Below are 16,911 nucleotides of genomic sequence, written 5' to 3' on the forward strand. Positions count from 1 at the left end.
AATGCAAGAGGGAAAAAGAATGAATCAAAGTGTGTCCACTAAGTGACATTCTGCAAGTAAGAATGTCACTTAGGGGAGAAGTTTAAAAGTTGTTTCACATTTAGAAAGTATTTTTGTGGGGTTTTTGCAAGTGAATGTGTGTGCAGCTGTGTAGTGAACCAGCTCAGGGACCTGGTCTGGAAAGAAAGAGCAATAACTTTCCTGATTTTGCTCATTGTGCTGTTGTGCAAGGGCTTGTGCAAGCAGAAGGAGAAAGAAAGCCAGGGCAGGTGTGCATACTTTCAGTGAAAATACTGGCTTATGTTGTGTTTACTCTGCAAGAAGCTGTGGGTAAAGGCCATTAATTACTAATTAAGATCTCAAGGGGTTTTTTAAGCTTTATCTGCTGGTACTGTGATACTAACAGGTCTTAGGTAGGTGCAGGTGAAATTATGAGCTTTAGTGTCTATGCAGTGTTTTTGAGATTAATCTGTCAGTGTGGACCTTTTGGAAAGTACAGGACCATATGATATGTAGTAAAATTGGAAGAGAAGCTTTGAAGATGAGATGCATCTTCATAATGGTTTTTTGCTCTTTTGGAATCTGTATTGATTCCCAGGCACCCATGGACTGAAAGCTGACATAGATAGTGAATATATTGTTAATCTTCTTTGTTATATTCATCTTTTCCTGTTTGCCAGTAAAAGAAAATATGAATGACTCAATTTCCCTATCTCCTTCCATCACATACAATCTCTATTCTGTTTGAAAAGGTGGAGCTTTATAGTCTGTGTTTTTAATAAAGACCAAGTAGTTGAAATAATGTGAGCAAATATGTGAAACAATGGGAGTTGTACAATTTCATGTCTGGCTGGTACAACTCTGTAATACATAACTGCTTTGAATAGGAATGAATGCAAGTATATTCAACCACGATTGTTTTTGTATTTAAGGTGCGTATAGCAGCAAAATTCATAATTCATGCTCCTCCTGGGGAATTCAATGAGGTGTTCAATGGTGAGTATCTGTCTGCTCTGCCCTTTTCTTTAAGTTATCTATGTCCAAAATTGCATTGCTGATTATTCTCCTGAATTTCATGTAGCTTATATTGTAGCAGCTTCCTTGCTATAAGGGCTGGTTTTGTAGCTGGGCATGATAAGCTTTGCAGTCACAAGACAGCTTGAAGTTTAAATGCAAAACAAGGGAAGTACTGCTTTTCTTTGTGATGTGAGAACAAGCTTTGTTTTGAATGAGTCATGAATTAACAGTTGCAAGGGTTTCTGTTTAGAAAACAGATACTCCTATTTTTCATCTTTGATAGGCAATTATATTTTTCAACAAAAATTAAACTAGCAGAAGTTAAAATGGTCATTTTTTTAAAAAGAAGGAATATCATTACAAATATTTAACCTGGAATACACAAAAGACTCCTGCCTAGTGCCAGTTGTGGAAAGAATATTAATTTTCTCCAAATATTTCTAACCTTTAAATTCTGGGCACAGTCCATTTTACTGAGTGTATTGGTAAACTGAAAGGAAACTTAAAATAAGTTTCTTTCAACTATTGTTGTCTAAACTTTACCTAAGATGTTATTTGTTAAAAAAAATTGTTGTTTGTCTGTCATCAAGATATTTGGGCATATATATATAGTAGAAAAAGGCAGGCTTTATAGTTGTGGCTTATAAATGTTTCTGAAGCTATTTAAGTAAAAAAATTAATTTGGTATACTAAACCTGTGGTCAGTGTCAGACTGGAGAGAGCTTAAGTTTATTAAAGAATGCAATGCTTTTACAAGTACCTTGTTCTTAAGGTAAAGTTAAACTGTGGCCAGCTGGTTATTATTTAAGATTAGTTAGTACTTAATTTTTGAAGTGAGCAGCTTACTAACTCAGCTTTCTGAAGATTATTAAAATTTAATGGAGTAGTACTGCTTATAGACTTCATTGTTATGCTAATTCATAGCTGCAACTACCTGCTCAATAACAGAGTACAATGTGTTTGAAAACACATAATAAACACAAATGCCTGACCAGTGTTCAATGAGATTTAGACTGCCTTCTTAAATAGAGAAAGCTTTTAATTCCAATTCTGAAAATTGTGCATTTGGTTGGTTGGTTTTGTGTAGGGTTTTTTGAGTATGTGAGGTGGTTTTTTTCCTTTGGGGTATTTTGTGTTTTGGTTTGGGTGGGGGAGTTTGATTTATTTCAGAAGGGTTTGCTTGTTTGTTTTTTAAAGAAAAAAATACCTTAAATATAGTCCAGATTTTTTTTACTTTTCACTTGAATGATACCTTGGAAATATTTAAAAGAGGTTTAATATGTTCCAACAAGACTAATGATTGGTTAGTTAATGAGCAATTAATTAAATTGCTATTCAAACAGTATCTGGTAAAGTCAAGTACATAAATAAGAAACTTGCTGTACAATAAATATTAAATAATTTTGAGGAGAGTATTGATTTATTCTATATTCATATGTTTCTTGTATCATGGTAGGAAAAATGCTATGATGGTGTATAATCTTCTGCCTAGTGAGTGTCATTTAGGAATGAGACTAAAAATGGTAGGGCTTAAAAACCAGTACGTTCAATGCATACCATATGAGTGTCATCAGAATACAGTAACAATAATATAGGTTGAGGGAGTTGGTAATATACTTTTATAGGAAACTTGGTAGAATTCTGTGCTGTTCTCATTCAGAGCTTCTCAAAAAACTAGATTGACAGATTCCTAGAGCCTGTAGAATACAGCTTAAATGTCTTTGCCAGATTGTCTTGGAAGAGATCCATTTCTATACTATTATTTTAATTTTTTTCAGTGAAAATTATAAAATATGAAGCAATAAATTTACTACCTAGTAATCTCTGTGGGTATGGAGTAGTTTTTGGAGTTTTTTTATTGTTTTGTACAGTCTGTTGATACTTGTTGTGTGACTGAAACAAGTTTCTGAGTTAACTGTACTTATATGTTGTAAATACTCCTTTCAGATGTTCGGTTGCTGCTTAATAATGACAATCTTCTCAGGGAAGGAGCAGCCCAGTAAGTACCAGATGTCACATACTCAGTTGCATAAAAGCAAGATGTTTTTTCAGTAGGACTTGCATAACCAGTAAGTGGTTCATTTAAAGATGTGTGCTTGGCAAGTAAAACCCTATTGTGTGCGTTGGGCATCTTTGATCAAGATTAAATTCTTGGCAGAGGAGAGATCTGTATTGTATCCTAATGATTAGAGCAACTTCATTTTCTGTTTCGTGGTAGGTGTTACTTGAACATCTGTAAGATACTGCATCCTTAGACCCTACTTTTGTATCAAAACATCATGCCTACTGTACTTTCATGCCAAAATTAGTTTCTTCTGTAAGAGTGAAGATATGTGGCTTAGTAGATTGGATCTCTGTGGAATTTAAACTTTATCTGTTCCTCCAGTTTCTATGGATTACTGTGAAGCTTAGGTGTTTGTCTACATCAGGTTACTTCTGAACGTAAATTTTTGCGGCAGTTGGAATTTAATGGCAGTTGGAATCTGTAATACGAGCACTAAAGTGATTCCAAGAATTTTGGCCTGCTAGGTAAAGCATTAATATAATTTTTTAATGCATCATTGCCCAGATTCTTAGCTATTCTTTATATCCCTTAACTGCTGCCAAGGAAAAAGATTGTGCTTGATGCAGGCTTTTGTTGGTTTTTTTCTCTTGTAGTGCATTTGCACAGTACAACTTGGACCAGTTTACTCCTGTAAAAATTGACGGTTACGACGAACAGGTATGAATACAGTGAAATACTTGCAATCTTCCTTAAACTGTTAAAGAGATTCTGGTATTGGAACAGTTCTTGGCAAGAAAATTAAAAGAAATGCATCTGCCCTTCCAAAACATAGAGATTGTGCCCCTTCAGTAGTACCAGTACCAGTCCCATAAGTTAATCATTCTGGGGTATCTAAAGATCTTGAAATTTTAGTCTGCAGTGTTGGCTGAATTCAGTGTTTGTATCTGTAAAAACTATTTGCTCCATCGTCAGTAGCAGAAGACATGAATTTCTGTCCTGCATGGTTTGTTGCAGTAAGAGCATAAGATTCAAGATATATTTTTCTGAGGCAGTGTATCATATGTGCCTTCTCCTCTCTTGCTGTATGCATATTTTGTATAAAATGTAAGTTTTAATGATTAAGCTCCCATTAAATGCAGGATATAATTAGATTTGGCATGGCATTTATTTTTTTCACTGAACAGCAAATGTTACTAACTCATTTTATGATTTAATATATCTTATATAATATATATATATATAAATATGAATGCAATTTAAATTTTATAATACAGGTTTTGATAACAGAACACGGTGATTTGGGAAATGGAAAATTTCTGGATCCGAAGAACAAGATTTCTTTTAAATTTGATCACTTAAGAAAGGAGGCTACTGATCCTAGACCCCATGAAGTTGAAAATGCCATAGAGTCCTGGAGAAATTCAGTTGAAACGGCAATGAAAGCATATGTGAAGGAACATTATCCAAATGGTGTCTGCACAGTAAGTGCTAAATTACATAACCACTGTACCAATATAGATAGTTATAAATTTTAAAAAGGAGCTATTTGTAAACCAGAAAGACAGGCAGTTTTGACTGTAAAGAATTTATTTCTGTTAGGGGTTCATGAGAAATGCAGGAAAGCTTCAAAAATTTAATGTTTTAGCTGTTGGATTATTAGTGAGTGGTTACTGCAGGTCATAGTGAAGATTTGCCTCTGTATTTGAGCATTTTTATTTAAATTTCTTGATGCATTTAGACATTTTGTGGACTACTGCAGGTTCTTCCTGCTGATCTTGGTGGTCTGGCTGGTGCTTAGAAGGGGGGGACAAATTCCATAAAATAGAAATGTCTACCTTGGCGTGATTTGCTGACAAAACTGTCTTAGTAAAACTGGTTTTGTTCCATCATATCTCCTTTATATCCAAATGCTGTATTCTTATTACCAGAATTGGTGGTTCTGATAGTTTCTTAAAATAAAACCTCTTAGTCTGGACTAAAATAGTATTTGCTTGCTGTTACAAGCCCTATGACTATTTAAATCTCAGCAAACTGATCTATTGATAGCTGTTCTGTGCTTTATGTTGATGTGACAGAAAAATTAACTAGGGGGGGAAAAAGTAAATCAGCTGCTGAGTTAAAAAGTTGAATCGGATTCCTTTGAATCAGATGAGTTCCTTTCCTGTAAAGGAGACCAGATCGGATGTTCACTGAGATAATTTTTAAATTATCTCAGATAATTTAAAGGGGGGATAAAGGAGAAAAGTGGACCAAACCCACCCTTTTTGCTATTCTGTACAGGTTTAAATTGTCATATAGTTGGTAGAATAACTGGTGTTTGAAACCCAGCTGGTAACAAATGTATATTGTCTCAGTAGTCACTGTTATAAGCTTAGAATTCCTGTAGTGGTAGAAAAAGGAGTTCACAATATATAAAATTCAGTTAAGATGACTGGCCATCAGGTTTTTAAATCTTAGATATTTTCTGCATTGTAATAAATACTTTATTGTTTCATGTACAGAATATTATGTATAACCATAATGGTTATAAAATGAAATTGTAGTTTATGCAACAATAGTAGAAACAGATATCTAAGCAGTTTGACCAAGGTTTACTCAAACTTTGACTGTTCTTTTTTTTTTTTGCTTCCTTTTTTTTTTCCTAATTAAGGTGTATGGTAAAACGATTGATGGACAGCAAACCATTATTGCATGCATTGAGAGCCATCAGTTTCAAGCAAAAAATTTTTGGTAAGTTTCTGTATGGATCCACAGACAGTAAAATACAGCAAACTGAATAAGTGCCATTACACTGATAATACTTACTTCAGAGAAGAAGGTGGATGCATATCTTGGTTGGGACCCTTCTTCTCCCTCCACTCCCAAGTTTTTCTGCTAAGACTGTAGAAATCTCTTCCTTTGTGGTAAGTAAAATGGCAGACTGTGTACCTGCATCTCCTTTGTAGAACTTTGCAAAATTCCATATTACACATATGACATACGTGATTAATTTTCCTGTTTAGCACACGGACACCAATACTCATGGCTGTCTTCCCTAATACAGTTGCTTTGGCTTGTTTTGCTTCCTTTTTGATTGACAGAATAAGAACAGTTCCTTCTAGTTTGAATTTCTCAGAGAAAGTGACCAAAAATCACTTTATGGTGGGACTTAAGTGATCAGTTTTGGGGTTAGACAGATAAAGGTGATTTTGGATGAAATAAAATCTTACAAACTGCAGCTTTCTTTTTTTTTTTTCCTGGACTTGGTTCAGTGATGTTTTCCACAGTCTGGAGTGAACTTTGGATAGCTCCATACAGGAAACTGCCCAGAGTTGACATAAAATATCACAATATCAGGAATAGGTTAAGGTCGTTATATCCTAAAGATAGCTTATATATGTCAGAAGAAAGGTATTTCATTATTTGGTTTGCTTTTTGCATCTGCTTGCAATTTATATTAGAAATCCCACAGGTAATGAATGGAAGTACAGAAATCTTTGGGTTTTGATTTGAAGGTGGATATTACATTTCCATAGTAATTTCAGCACGTGTATGTATCAGTTATTTGCCCAGTACACTGATTTTTATTGAATTTGCATAGATAATAAATATTTTTTCTTACTAACTTAAACTTGACTGGTTAAGTCTGCATGTTTTACATCAATATTAGAAGTAACTTGCAATAATACTGGTTTTCTTTTTAGTTTCAAAGTATGAATAAATTTTGATATTCCAAATAATTAATTTTGTAGTCTTTTAAGAAGAGGAACAGATATGCAGCAACGTTTTATAGATGGAGAAAATCTTTCTCAAAAGTTTTCTTTATTAAAGTTAAGATTGGGCATCTATGGGTAAATATTGACCATGTTTTTAAGAGTTTTTCAGGGGTAGTCAGACTCTAGTGCTTGTTCTTAGCAAGTTGTAATAAATGCATATTGGTTTGGGAGATTTAGAGATGGAGGAATGGATTCCAAGTTCACCAGATTCCTCAGTTATCCAGGTGTAAGGCTGGTTATCCAGCCCAAGCCACAGCCAATACTTACTCCCAAGGTGTTCCAGCTTTTTAGGCATTTGCAAGTCTGTCATCCCATTATGGGAGTAAGTTTGTTGGGTAATAGAAAATCAATATACACCAAAGATAAATACTTTCTGATTATTTGAAATACTATCAATGTAGTAGGATAGATGGCTTATTAAAGAAAGAAGAGGAAAGTTAATCTCTTACAAAACATTGTAAGTCAGCCAAGCTAAATAAAGAAATTGTGTTGTTTTTACCTTAGAGCATTTCCTACAGAAAAATCCTTCTGAACTTGAATTTTTTCTTTTTTTTTTTTTCTAATAGCAACTTAAGGACAAAAATTATATCCCAGAGTGGAAACAACTGTGGTCATGTTAAGTTCAAGGGACCACAGACTGATTGAGAAGCAAACAAATCCGTTAGCTAGCCATTGAGTCCCTGGCATTCAAAAACTAGAATTGTACCTGAGGTATAATCCAGCACATAAACTTTCTCATAATCAGTGGGTCAGTCTATAAGGCTACTAGTAGTATTACTGTCACTAAGTTGGGCAGCCCTTTCAGTTTTCTTAGCAATGCCAACAAGCTTCTGAATTGTCTTAGTCTGTATTTTCAGTGATAATTTGGATATTGTCTGAAATAATAACCAATGGCTTTATAGCTGAGTTACCATTGTTACTATCTGTGTCATTGTATAGATTTGTTAGTAGCTCCTAATTTTAATATTTTATATCTTTCTCTCCCCTTGCTGAATGCACTGGAATCTACACCTAACATTAGCAGCATTGAAAGATCTAGTATCAACTTTATTTCCTTCTTTAAGTGCAAACACAGGACAAATCATGGACTGCTGCAGTGCTTTCTTAATTCAGCTCTATAGTACTAACCTTCTAGTCCACTAATCTCATTGCTAAATAAGATGATGTCTAGTTTACAGGAAAGAAATCAGGTGAAACTACTCCCCATACTGTTTTCCAGGTGTTTGAAACTCCCTTTAGGCATTTTGGCAAGGATCCTGAATTAGTGGAAGGAAACTGGAAGGAAATAGTTGTCCTGGAAGGGAAATGCTAGAAGAGCTGAAAGGCCAAGTTACAGTTAAACACAGCAGAAAGTCTTGCTACTTTAATATTCCTTCCATTCAAGGTTTTGATAGCCTGAGGTGAATTGTGGCTTTGGCTGATCTAGCAAAACATCCAGGTCCTAGAAACAAAATTTTTTCTGTGTGTGCCTAACTAATGCTACAGGAGAGAAAGAACATTGGAGGCTTTAGGTATTTTCAGAAGTTAAGTCCTCCTGTTAAAAGGTCCTTAATAATAAATCTCCTTGGTCCACATCGAAAACTGAGGTTAAATATTTTGGGAAACAGTTCTGTTCTGGTCATGACTGATTATGATGCTAAATCTTTAGGGGAAGATTTTCTGCATGTGTAGTTGCACTGCAAATTTCATTCTCTGGTTTCCTTTGACTATCAGCTGTATGTTGGGATTTTTTTTCATAACCAATGGGGTCACATCCAATTTCTGTTTTACTGTTTTTTAAGGAATGGCCGTTGGAGGTCAGAATGGAAGTTTACAATCACGCCTTCAACCACTCAAGTGGCTGGCATCTTGAAAATTCAGGTATGCTTATCTCAAACTGTGTCCTGAGCCATAAAGTCTCCAGTCATTATCAAGGGAGACTCAGGCCAGTGTATCAAATATGCTAAGGGAAAACAGGGACACAATGAGCAAGGCAGCAATGCTCATTCACTTAAGTGTTAGTGACTGAATTTGCATATTTATCTAATCCTTAAAAACATAAAATATGTGTTTAATGTTATGATTCAGAGGACTTAGGAATGTGTATTCACCTCAGCTAGGCATGTGTCTCTTTGGTTTCCTGTTGAATTCACAGTGAGACAAGCCCTTCCTGAGGGTAGGCCTGTTCTGAAGTAGAATTTTTTTTCATTTTAACTGATTGTGAGGGTTTTTTAATGTTACTGTATTGTTCAGAAAGGTGGAAACCTTTCGTTTCACCAATTCCACCATCAGAAATTTTTGAATCTGTGTATTCTTCATTCAGAATTTGGCTTTCCTGTTGGCTTTAGGGCATTCAGAAAGGAGGAATTCCAAGCAGGCAGAAGTTCTGAGACCAAAGGAAGTCTGATTGTCATGTGGTAGGCAGGGAGACTCGACTTTCTGGATTGCTTCCCTGGAATGTGTACACATACATTGCAGCAGTTTATTGAAACACTTCTGGGATCAGGGACTAGAAACTTAGTACAGTCTGACTTTCTGTGTAGTACCTTTTTTGGTTGGTTTTGGTTTTGTTTTGGTTTTTTTTTTTGCTACACAATAAAGTAAAGTTTCTTTTTCTTGCTGCTTTTGTGCCCCCATGAGTTTTGCTTGTCCTTACTGCTCAGTGATGACTGCAGAAGGAAGATGCAAAGAATGTTTTTCTAGCCTGAGGCTAGGATGTTATTTTAGGATGTGGTAGCTGTGTTTACATTCACCCAAGCAAGGGGACCCTGAATCTGTTTTCATATGCTGGTGCCAACATTTGCAGTGATAGTCAAAATGTGAACAGCCATTATTATGTTGTCAGATCACAACAGTCCTGGTAAGCAGCACTTAAAGTAACTTGTAGGCTTCTCAAGCCTTATTTGTCACTTAAATCCAACTTGCTGCAAAGCAGGCATTTTCTCCAAAGCATGCTCTTTTGGTTAATGTCTTAAGAGGTTTTCCAGAACAAGGCAGCAGGTGTCCACTTAATTCTTGGAAAGGTTAGGGCAGCAGCCAAATAATAGTCTGAACGAGGAATTCATTCAGGTTCAACTTTTCCATTTGGGCACCAGATGTTTTTGTCTTTTAGTACTATTTCACATAATTAATCAAGTCATTATTTATATTCATTAAATCTGTGTTCTGGAGAGTGATGAAAAGTTCTACTTTTTTGCTTGTGTAGTAACTACTTGTTTCACCAAGGAATTTTGAACTCTGTTTTAAATTTTTAGAAGTTGTGTACAATTTCTTCAATGTATGTGGGAATGCTCTCTCTTCACGTCACAAAACATACAATTAAAAAATCACTTTAATTTTTTCTATTTAAGGAGCAAAATATTTTTCTAGAAAGTGAAGCCTCTACAGCATTAGTATAATTTTAGAGTACTGGAATTTCAGTGTTGTTTGCAAAATCTTTGACAGCAATACACTATTGCTCTGTTTCTGATAAGACCTTTTATTAATAAGTTGGGAGAAATTGCAGCATCGCCTGCTATCTTCAGATGTCTTCAGTGTTTTTAAGATCACGTCCACAATTTCTTCCTTTTTTTTGTAAATTCTGTTAATACTCATGTAGAAGATTGTCAATTGTCACAATCTCTTCTGTTTGATTTTCTTTAATTATATATAAGGGCAAAAGCAAAGGCATAGCCTTTTACTAAAACTAAGTCCCTGTGGCATTTAACGTGCTCCAACTGTGCATGGAAAACAATGATAAGTGTACTGGTTACTAATTTTATCTCTTAGATAATTTGTTATTCTCATCCCTCCTTAGTTAACCTTTCCAAGAGGTTCTGTTCATAAACATCCTCCTTCTTGTAGTCTTCTGAACCCAGACCTAGCATTCTAGAAGGATGTCAGCAGTGAGGTATAGTACAGAACAGTTACTTCTTGTATTTTGTTTAGGATATAACACATCCCAGAATTAGATTTGACTCTCCATCTCTGCTAAGCTTTTAGGTCTGAGTGTCTGCCAAGAATGGGACTCAGTTACACAGATAAGATGTTTGTGCTGGTCTTGGCCTCAGAGCACAGGGGAGGTTTGGGCTCTCTGCAGTGAATCCTGATGGACAAGGAACACTTACATTTCTTTGGGTTCTGCTGCTTCATTGGGAGTTCTTAGAATTGTGCACTGAGTAAGCACTTCTTATCTTTTAGGAAATGAATTGAAAAAGACTGGCAGAGGTTTTACCCAGCAGTGTTTAATGTGAAAAGAAACTTCTTTTGTGGTTAGGTTAATACCTTTTGTTCCAAAAGAAGTATTTGACAATAAGCAAAATGATCATTTAAGATGAATCACAGGAAATAATGTTTTACTCCTATAGGAAACTTTTCCTTAGGTGTTCTTACTGTGTGTCATGTTTTTTCTCTTATTTATAAAGTTGAGGGTCTTTTGCACATATGATCATAATGCATAGGAAATTATACTGTTTTGTATTAATCTTAAAAGTGTGTTATGTTGTCTAACAGGGTGAGATACAAATGTTTCATTTTCTCATAATATTAGCTATGTTGACTATCTTGATTTTGTCAAACTTGTAAAAAATCTTCAAAGATGCTTATTTAAATGTCAATGACCTGCATAGCTTTGATATCAGTTATTGTTAATGATCACATGTAGTTTTATATATGCTTCCTGATTTTTAAGTTTTCCAACAGTTTTATTAGGAACTAAACCTTTTCATATCTGTCCCAAGTGTATTTAAAAGAACTAAAGTTAGCTTGGGTAGAGTTTTAGTGTTCTGCAAAATAATCAAGGAAGCTGTCCTGTAGATGCAGCATTTCATGCATAAATAATTTCAGTCTGCTTTGCTATCTAACACTGGGAACTGCTTTATGTAGATAAATACCAGCATTTGTTATGAGACATATCTAATAGAGGAAAATATCAAACCCAGACAGACCTAGAAAGGGGAGCTTAACATTGCACTGTCCCTAGAAAACAGGGACAATTTGGGGAAGCAGAATATCTTCCCAGTATCCTGGTAGCTTCCCGAAACTATTATAATTTTAAATATATCTTCACCATATAGAGTCCTCTATTCATTTTAAGAGTCTCTAGTAAGGTCATATAAATTAAGTGTTGTCATCATCATGATGTTAACCAAAACCTAAACTTCTTTGCTTGAAATACTTCTTAAGGCACATCAAGTCAAATTATGTTTCCAGACTAGCCTGTTGGGTATTCCCCCTCAAAACCAGTAAATTCTGCATTGTTTTGGTTTTCCTATTTGCTTTTGTTCTGTAACGTTCTCTATGTGGTTTTGATTAATTTGTATAGGTTTCTTACTATGATAAATAACACAACATTTTTGATTTTCCTGCATGTTGTTGATTCCTAAACTTGATATGAGGTTCTTTGTTTTAATTTTCTGTAGGTTCACTATTATGAAGATGGTAATGTTCAGCTGGTGAGCCATAAAGACATACAAGATTCTCTAACAGTGTCTGTAAGTGATCTTTAAGGACCTTAGTGGGTATATTGAAGTGATTTTTTAATTTAAAAATAAATGCAAGGTTATGAAAAGCTCAGAAGTTTAGAGAAGTTTGTTCTTCTACATGTATGGGAATTAATGTTCAAATTTACAGATATTTTATATGTAATATTTACTACTTCTACCTAACATGTAACTAGCATTAAAAAAAAAATCAATGCATGTGGCTTATGTAGGCTACATTAACTTTGATTTTAAAACTTTAATTAGCTTGTCAGTCTTCCTGCATTTCTGTATTTAAACTTCAGTCTGCAGAATGACCTATAGAATTAATTTTTGAATATGAAATAGCTTTGAATTGAAACAACTGACTTTAGTTGTACATTCTAGGAGATTGCCTCCTTTGCTCACTGGATGAAGACAAATATGCTAAAATAGTAAACAAATGGTACCAGTTGAGAAGCAATAGCTTCTTCAAGGGGTATTCTCCCTTTGTTTTCTCTGTCTGTAACTGGTGCTGACAGTGTCTTGCTCTGCACAAAAAGCCCTTTCAGAGATGGTTCAACTTGAGAACCATAACACACTTCTTATTTAAAGCATAATTTTTTTCAACTTCTTGCCAAATGGATTATTATAGTAATGAGGAGCAAATAATAGAAAAAAAATTGTTTGGAAATAGTACCAGATGTATCTTTTAAGCATTGATAATGTTCCACCATTAACAGCTACTACTTCTGAAATAATGTCTATAATGGCATTTATAAATGGCAAGGTTTTCTGTTGGAGTGTCTTTTAATAAAATTTAAGACATTGAGGTTAAGCTGGCATAGAGAAATTGTAAAAGTGAACAGAAGAAGTATTTTCATGATAACAGCTAGCAATGGCCAATTTGGCTCAATAGCTCAATTCATCAATAAAGAACATTGTTTGTTAATATAAAGCAAAGCTTGTTGGCTTTTTAGTTGCAATAGCACCAGAAAAAATGGGGGAATGTGGTGCCAACTGATAACACTTCTGGAGCTGTAGATATAAAATTACTTCTGACTCCTTGGAGCAAAGGGATCTATTTAGTGTTTCACTCAAATAAGAGTTGCTTCAGGGAACTCTTGCAGTTCTCCTGTCAATAGGTTTTGCTTCACTTACTGTTGGGAAGAAACTTAATCCTGCTTTGCAATTCAATAAAGCAGCAGCAGACCAATGAGTAGGAAAACATCTTTTACATAACTTAGCTAAAACAAAAGCAAGTATGCTGCTGGTTACCAATTTTTAACCTTGGCTGTGAGCTTCATAGAGGGCAGAGGCTGTACAAGTTCTTATTTCACAGAGAAGAAATGGTAGGTAGATTAAAAGGACCCTCAATGACTCCTCTTTTTTGTTGTTTGTCAGAGAACCCATTTAAAAACCATTAACAGGCACAACAGAAATAAATTACTGAAGAGTTCTCTTGTTGTTATAGCTGTGAATAATTTTGCTGAAGGTTATTTTCTTATCCCCTTGTTTTCCTCTGAGACAAATAAGACCTCATACCTCTGAGTTTTTCCTTTCATTAGCAGAGCCTTTGAAAGCATTTCCTCAGTTCACTGAAAAGTCAAAACTTTTTCATTTGTTCATCTGCTAGCTCTCTGCCTCCTCCTTCATGTCTCCTGCTGTGTCCAAGAGCACTTTCACAGCTGTTAGATGCAGTTTCACTGACACTTTGAACCAGTTATGGTTGAAGTTGTCAGTTTTCTCCAATCTTCACTTTTGCAGGAATGAGGGATTACATGGGACAAGAACACTCCTAACTTTCAACAGCTTCTGCAAAAGCACTCTTAGGAATGTCTCCAATGCTAATTGGAAGTTTGGAAATTCATGACCCCTCATTTTCTGCTGGAGACTTCTTTTCAGCACTTCAGCAAATACACCTGCAGATTGACGAATGGGGCATATTTTATTTTTTAAAAAAACACACACTTGCATCCTTAAACAGTTTCTTTTCTGACCTCATCCTTTCCAGTCATGATGAAATTTGCACCCTCATTTTTGCAAGATGTATTTGGGGATGATTTTGGAATACTAGATACATAAAGTCTAGTGTTTTCCTCAGCTTAGTCTCCAGATTCAAAATGTTTAGTGGTAAACAAATCTGTTTTGGTTTCTTGGTTATATTCTACTATAACTTCTGGGTTAGATGTTCTTGAAGTTTTCTTGAATTTGTACTGGAAATGTAGCATTGATAATGTTGTTATCCATACTTCGCATGTTTTTAGGGGCTTGGGTGGGCACTGTAATTTTTCCAAATGCTGTTCTGTATGTCTTTTTATCACACCATAGAATTCTTAATCAAAATATGTTAATGACCTTCATGGCATTCTTTATACTTGTTGCACTTCGATTTTATTTTTCTAACATCATCATCTGGGATATTCCTTTTGGATGAATGGTCAGTTTTGGTTTAGCCACTGAATGGTCAAGTGTTCTCATCAAGTCTACCTGCCATCACTCCTAACTATAGGAAAAACATAATTCAACTGATCCTACCTCAGATCTAATTCAAATGTTTTTTTCCTAGAATGAGGCCCAGACAGCCAAGGAATTTATAAAAATTGTGGAGGCTGCAGAAAATGAATATCAGGTATGTTGAAAGAAATACTGTATTCTTACTCATATTTTTAGCATTACCATATACTTAACCAAAGGTTGTATTCTATAACCAGCAAGGTAATGCAGTTCCATATAAATAGATTACATGCTGCTAATTCTGTCTTGCATTTTCACACCTTCTGGTGGTTGTGCTCACCTGCCTAACATTACAACAGAAGTAAGCTTTTGAGAACAGAAAAGGTCCTTGCATGATTAAGTATCAGCAATTCTGATGTCATAAAGCATTAGTGCATTCCCTAAGTGGAATTTTTGTACAGATTCTGTTCAGAAGCTACTCTGTTAAGACAGCTTTGCTAAATATGACTATAGGCATTACCTCTTTCAATTAGTCATTTCAAAGTTAGAAAAGTATAACTGTTCTAGATACCCTCTGCAGAAGTGGATACATGTTCATTCAGTCTTTGAACATAAGGTAAATTTCAGACACTGTGTTGTCAGTTTGAAAGAAATACTCTTTAATAAAAAGTTTTGAAGTATCTATAGCATGCATTATATTCAAGTTCAAATAATGTTGTGGACTGACTTTAGCATCCTCACAGGAAAAACAGTGGAAGACTTTTCTGTCTGGAAATAATGATGTATGAGCTAACTCTGTTCAACATTTTATTTGTGCTGCTGATTAACCACACTATGGTTTGCAGAAACACCTTGGCTATGGCCAGGTTTATTACATGTCTCGCCAATTTTCTTCACATAGTCTCAATCTATATCTAGCAGCTTTTCCTCATTAAATATTATTTCAACTCAGCATGTTTTTATTAGGCCTGTGTAGGGAGTAGCAGGCCACTGAGTCATAGAATGTTGTTGTGGCATCCTAGCTGTGTTTTTCACGTGTCTGTTTTGCATGACTTTGTGTTTGGCAGACTGCTATCAGTGAGAACTATCAGACTATGTCGGACACTACTTTCAAGGCCTTACGTCGACAGTTGCCAGTAACCCGCACCAAGATTGACTGGAACAAGATCCTTAGCTATAAAATTGGAAAAGAGATGCAGAATGCTTAAAGTGAACATTGCATGACTGGATCATTTTAGTGTCCTTGTATACAAATAAAAATTATTACAAAAAATATTTGGAACTGTCAAATCACCCAGTCAGCATGGGCTTTTGCCATTGAAAATCACTGTAAGTAGTTTGGTTAGAGCACAAAGCTTAGCTAATTGACTTATTTTCTTTTTCCTTCCTTTCAGAGGGTTGCAACTTCACTATAGCTGAATATCTTCCTTTAGAGTTTCCGTTGTACCTTTATTTTTTTATAATGAAGAGACCATGCCTTTAGTTTTCAATTACACATTAAGAACAGTTGGAAAAAATATTTTTGCATATGATAACCCTTCCTCTTGCTTTAATGTGAAATGGACAACTTGCAAAATTTGCTGGATTCCTTGTGGAGATCAGTAACATGCATTTCTAGGTTAAAGTCAAAGTGGAGTTTGCCATCGGTGCTGTTTTTGAAATGATCTGTCCTTTCATTGTATGTAAAATTGGGAAAAGCATTTTCTGTACCATTTAAACCTAGAAGACATACTTGCTAGCCCCAAGGTAGCTAATTATTTTTTTTAAAGAAAAGGGCCAAGGTCTAAAGCTGTTTAAAGGTTTTGAAATTAAATAAAAGTACTTACTCCAGAAATGCATTTAATGCTTTATTCTGACAATTATGAGCTCAAACTCCATCTGCCCTCCAGGGTTTTTTATCATAAAGCTACAAATGTATTATAACAAGGCATATTGTAATATATATAATCCTGTACTCATTACTATGTCTGTTTATTTTTTCTTGGATTGAAATGTACTAAAATTCAATGTGACATTAAAATGCAAATTTTCTATTTATTTGAGTATCAGATTGCTTCCTGATATAGCCTATTTTTGGTGTTTCTAAATGTTTTTAAAATTCTGCTTGAAACAGCCACAAACTTGTATATTTAGGGATTGTAATATCATTATCATTTTCATCTGCATTGAAAAAACTTCTGTATATGGAAGTCTGCTTTAAATAGGTGTATTTTAGCTTCATATTTGCTACAGAGGATAGAAGAAATTCCAAGACCAAAAA

General features: G+C 34.9%; 1 protein-coding gene across 1 annotated transcript in view; it reads left to right on the top strand.

The window, feature by feature from the left end:
• CAPZA2 (capping actin protein of muscle Z-line subunit alpha 2) overlaps positions 1–16,688 on the top strand; it is a 29,767-nt gene extending 13,079 nt beyond the window's left edge. Inside the window, exons 2-10 of the mRNA XM_054631150.2 lie at positions 933–996; positions 2,965–3,016; positions 3,676–3,739; positions 4,297–4,503; positions 5,673–5,752; positions 8,559–8,637; positions 12,156–12,227; positions 14,764–14,826; positions 15,719–16,688. Coding sequence (XP_054487125.1) covers positions 933–996; positions 2,965–3,016; positions 3,676–3,739; positions 4,297–4,503; positions 5,673–5,752; positions 8,559–8,637; positions 12,156–12,227; positions 14,764–14,826; positions 15,719–15,859 — 822 coding nt within the window. The 3' untranslated portion in view covers positions 15,860–16,688. The remainder of the gene's footprint in view (positions 1–932; positions 997–2,964; positions 3,017–3,675; positions 3,740–4,296; positions 4,504–5,672; positions 5,753–8,558; positions 8,638–12,155; positions 12,228–14,763; positions 14,827–15,718) is intronic.
• The last annotated feature ends 223 nt before the right edge of the window (positions 16,689–16,911 follow it).

The sequence above is a fragment of the Agelaius phoeniceus genome, chromosome 5, assembly GCF_051311805.1.
Source record: "Agelaius phoeniceus isolate bAgePho1 chromosome 5, bAgePho1.hap1, whole genome shotgun sequence".
In the NCBI taxonomy this organism is placed as follows: Eukaryota; Metazoa; Chordata; class Aves; order Passeriformes; family Icteridae; genus Agelaius; species Agelaius phoeniceus.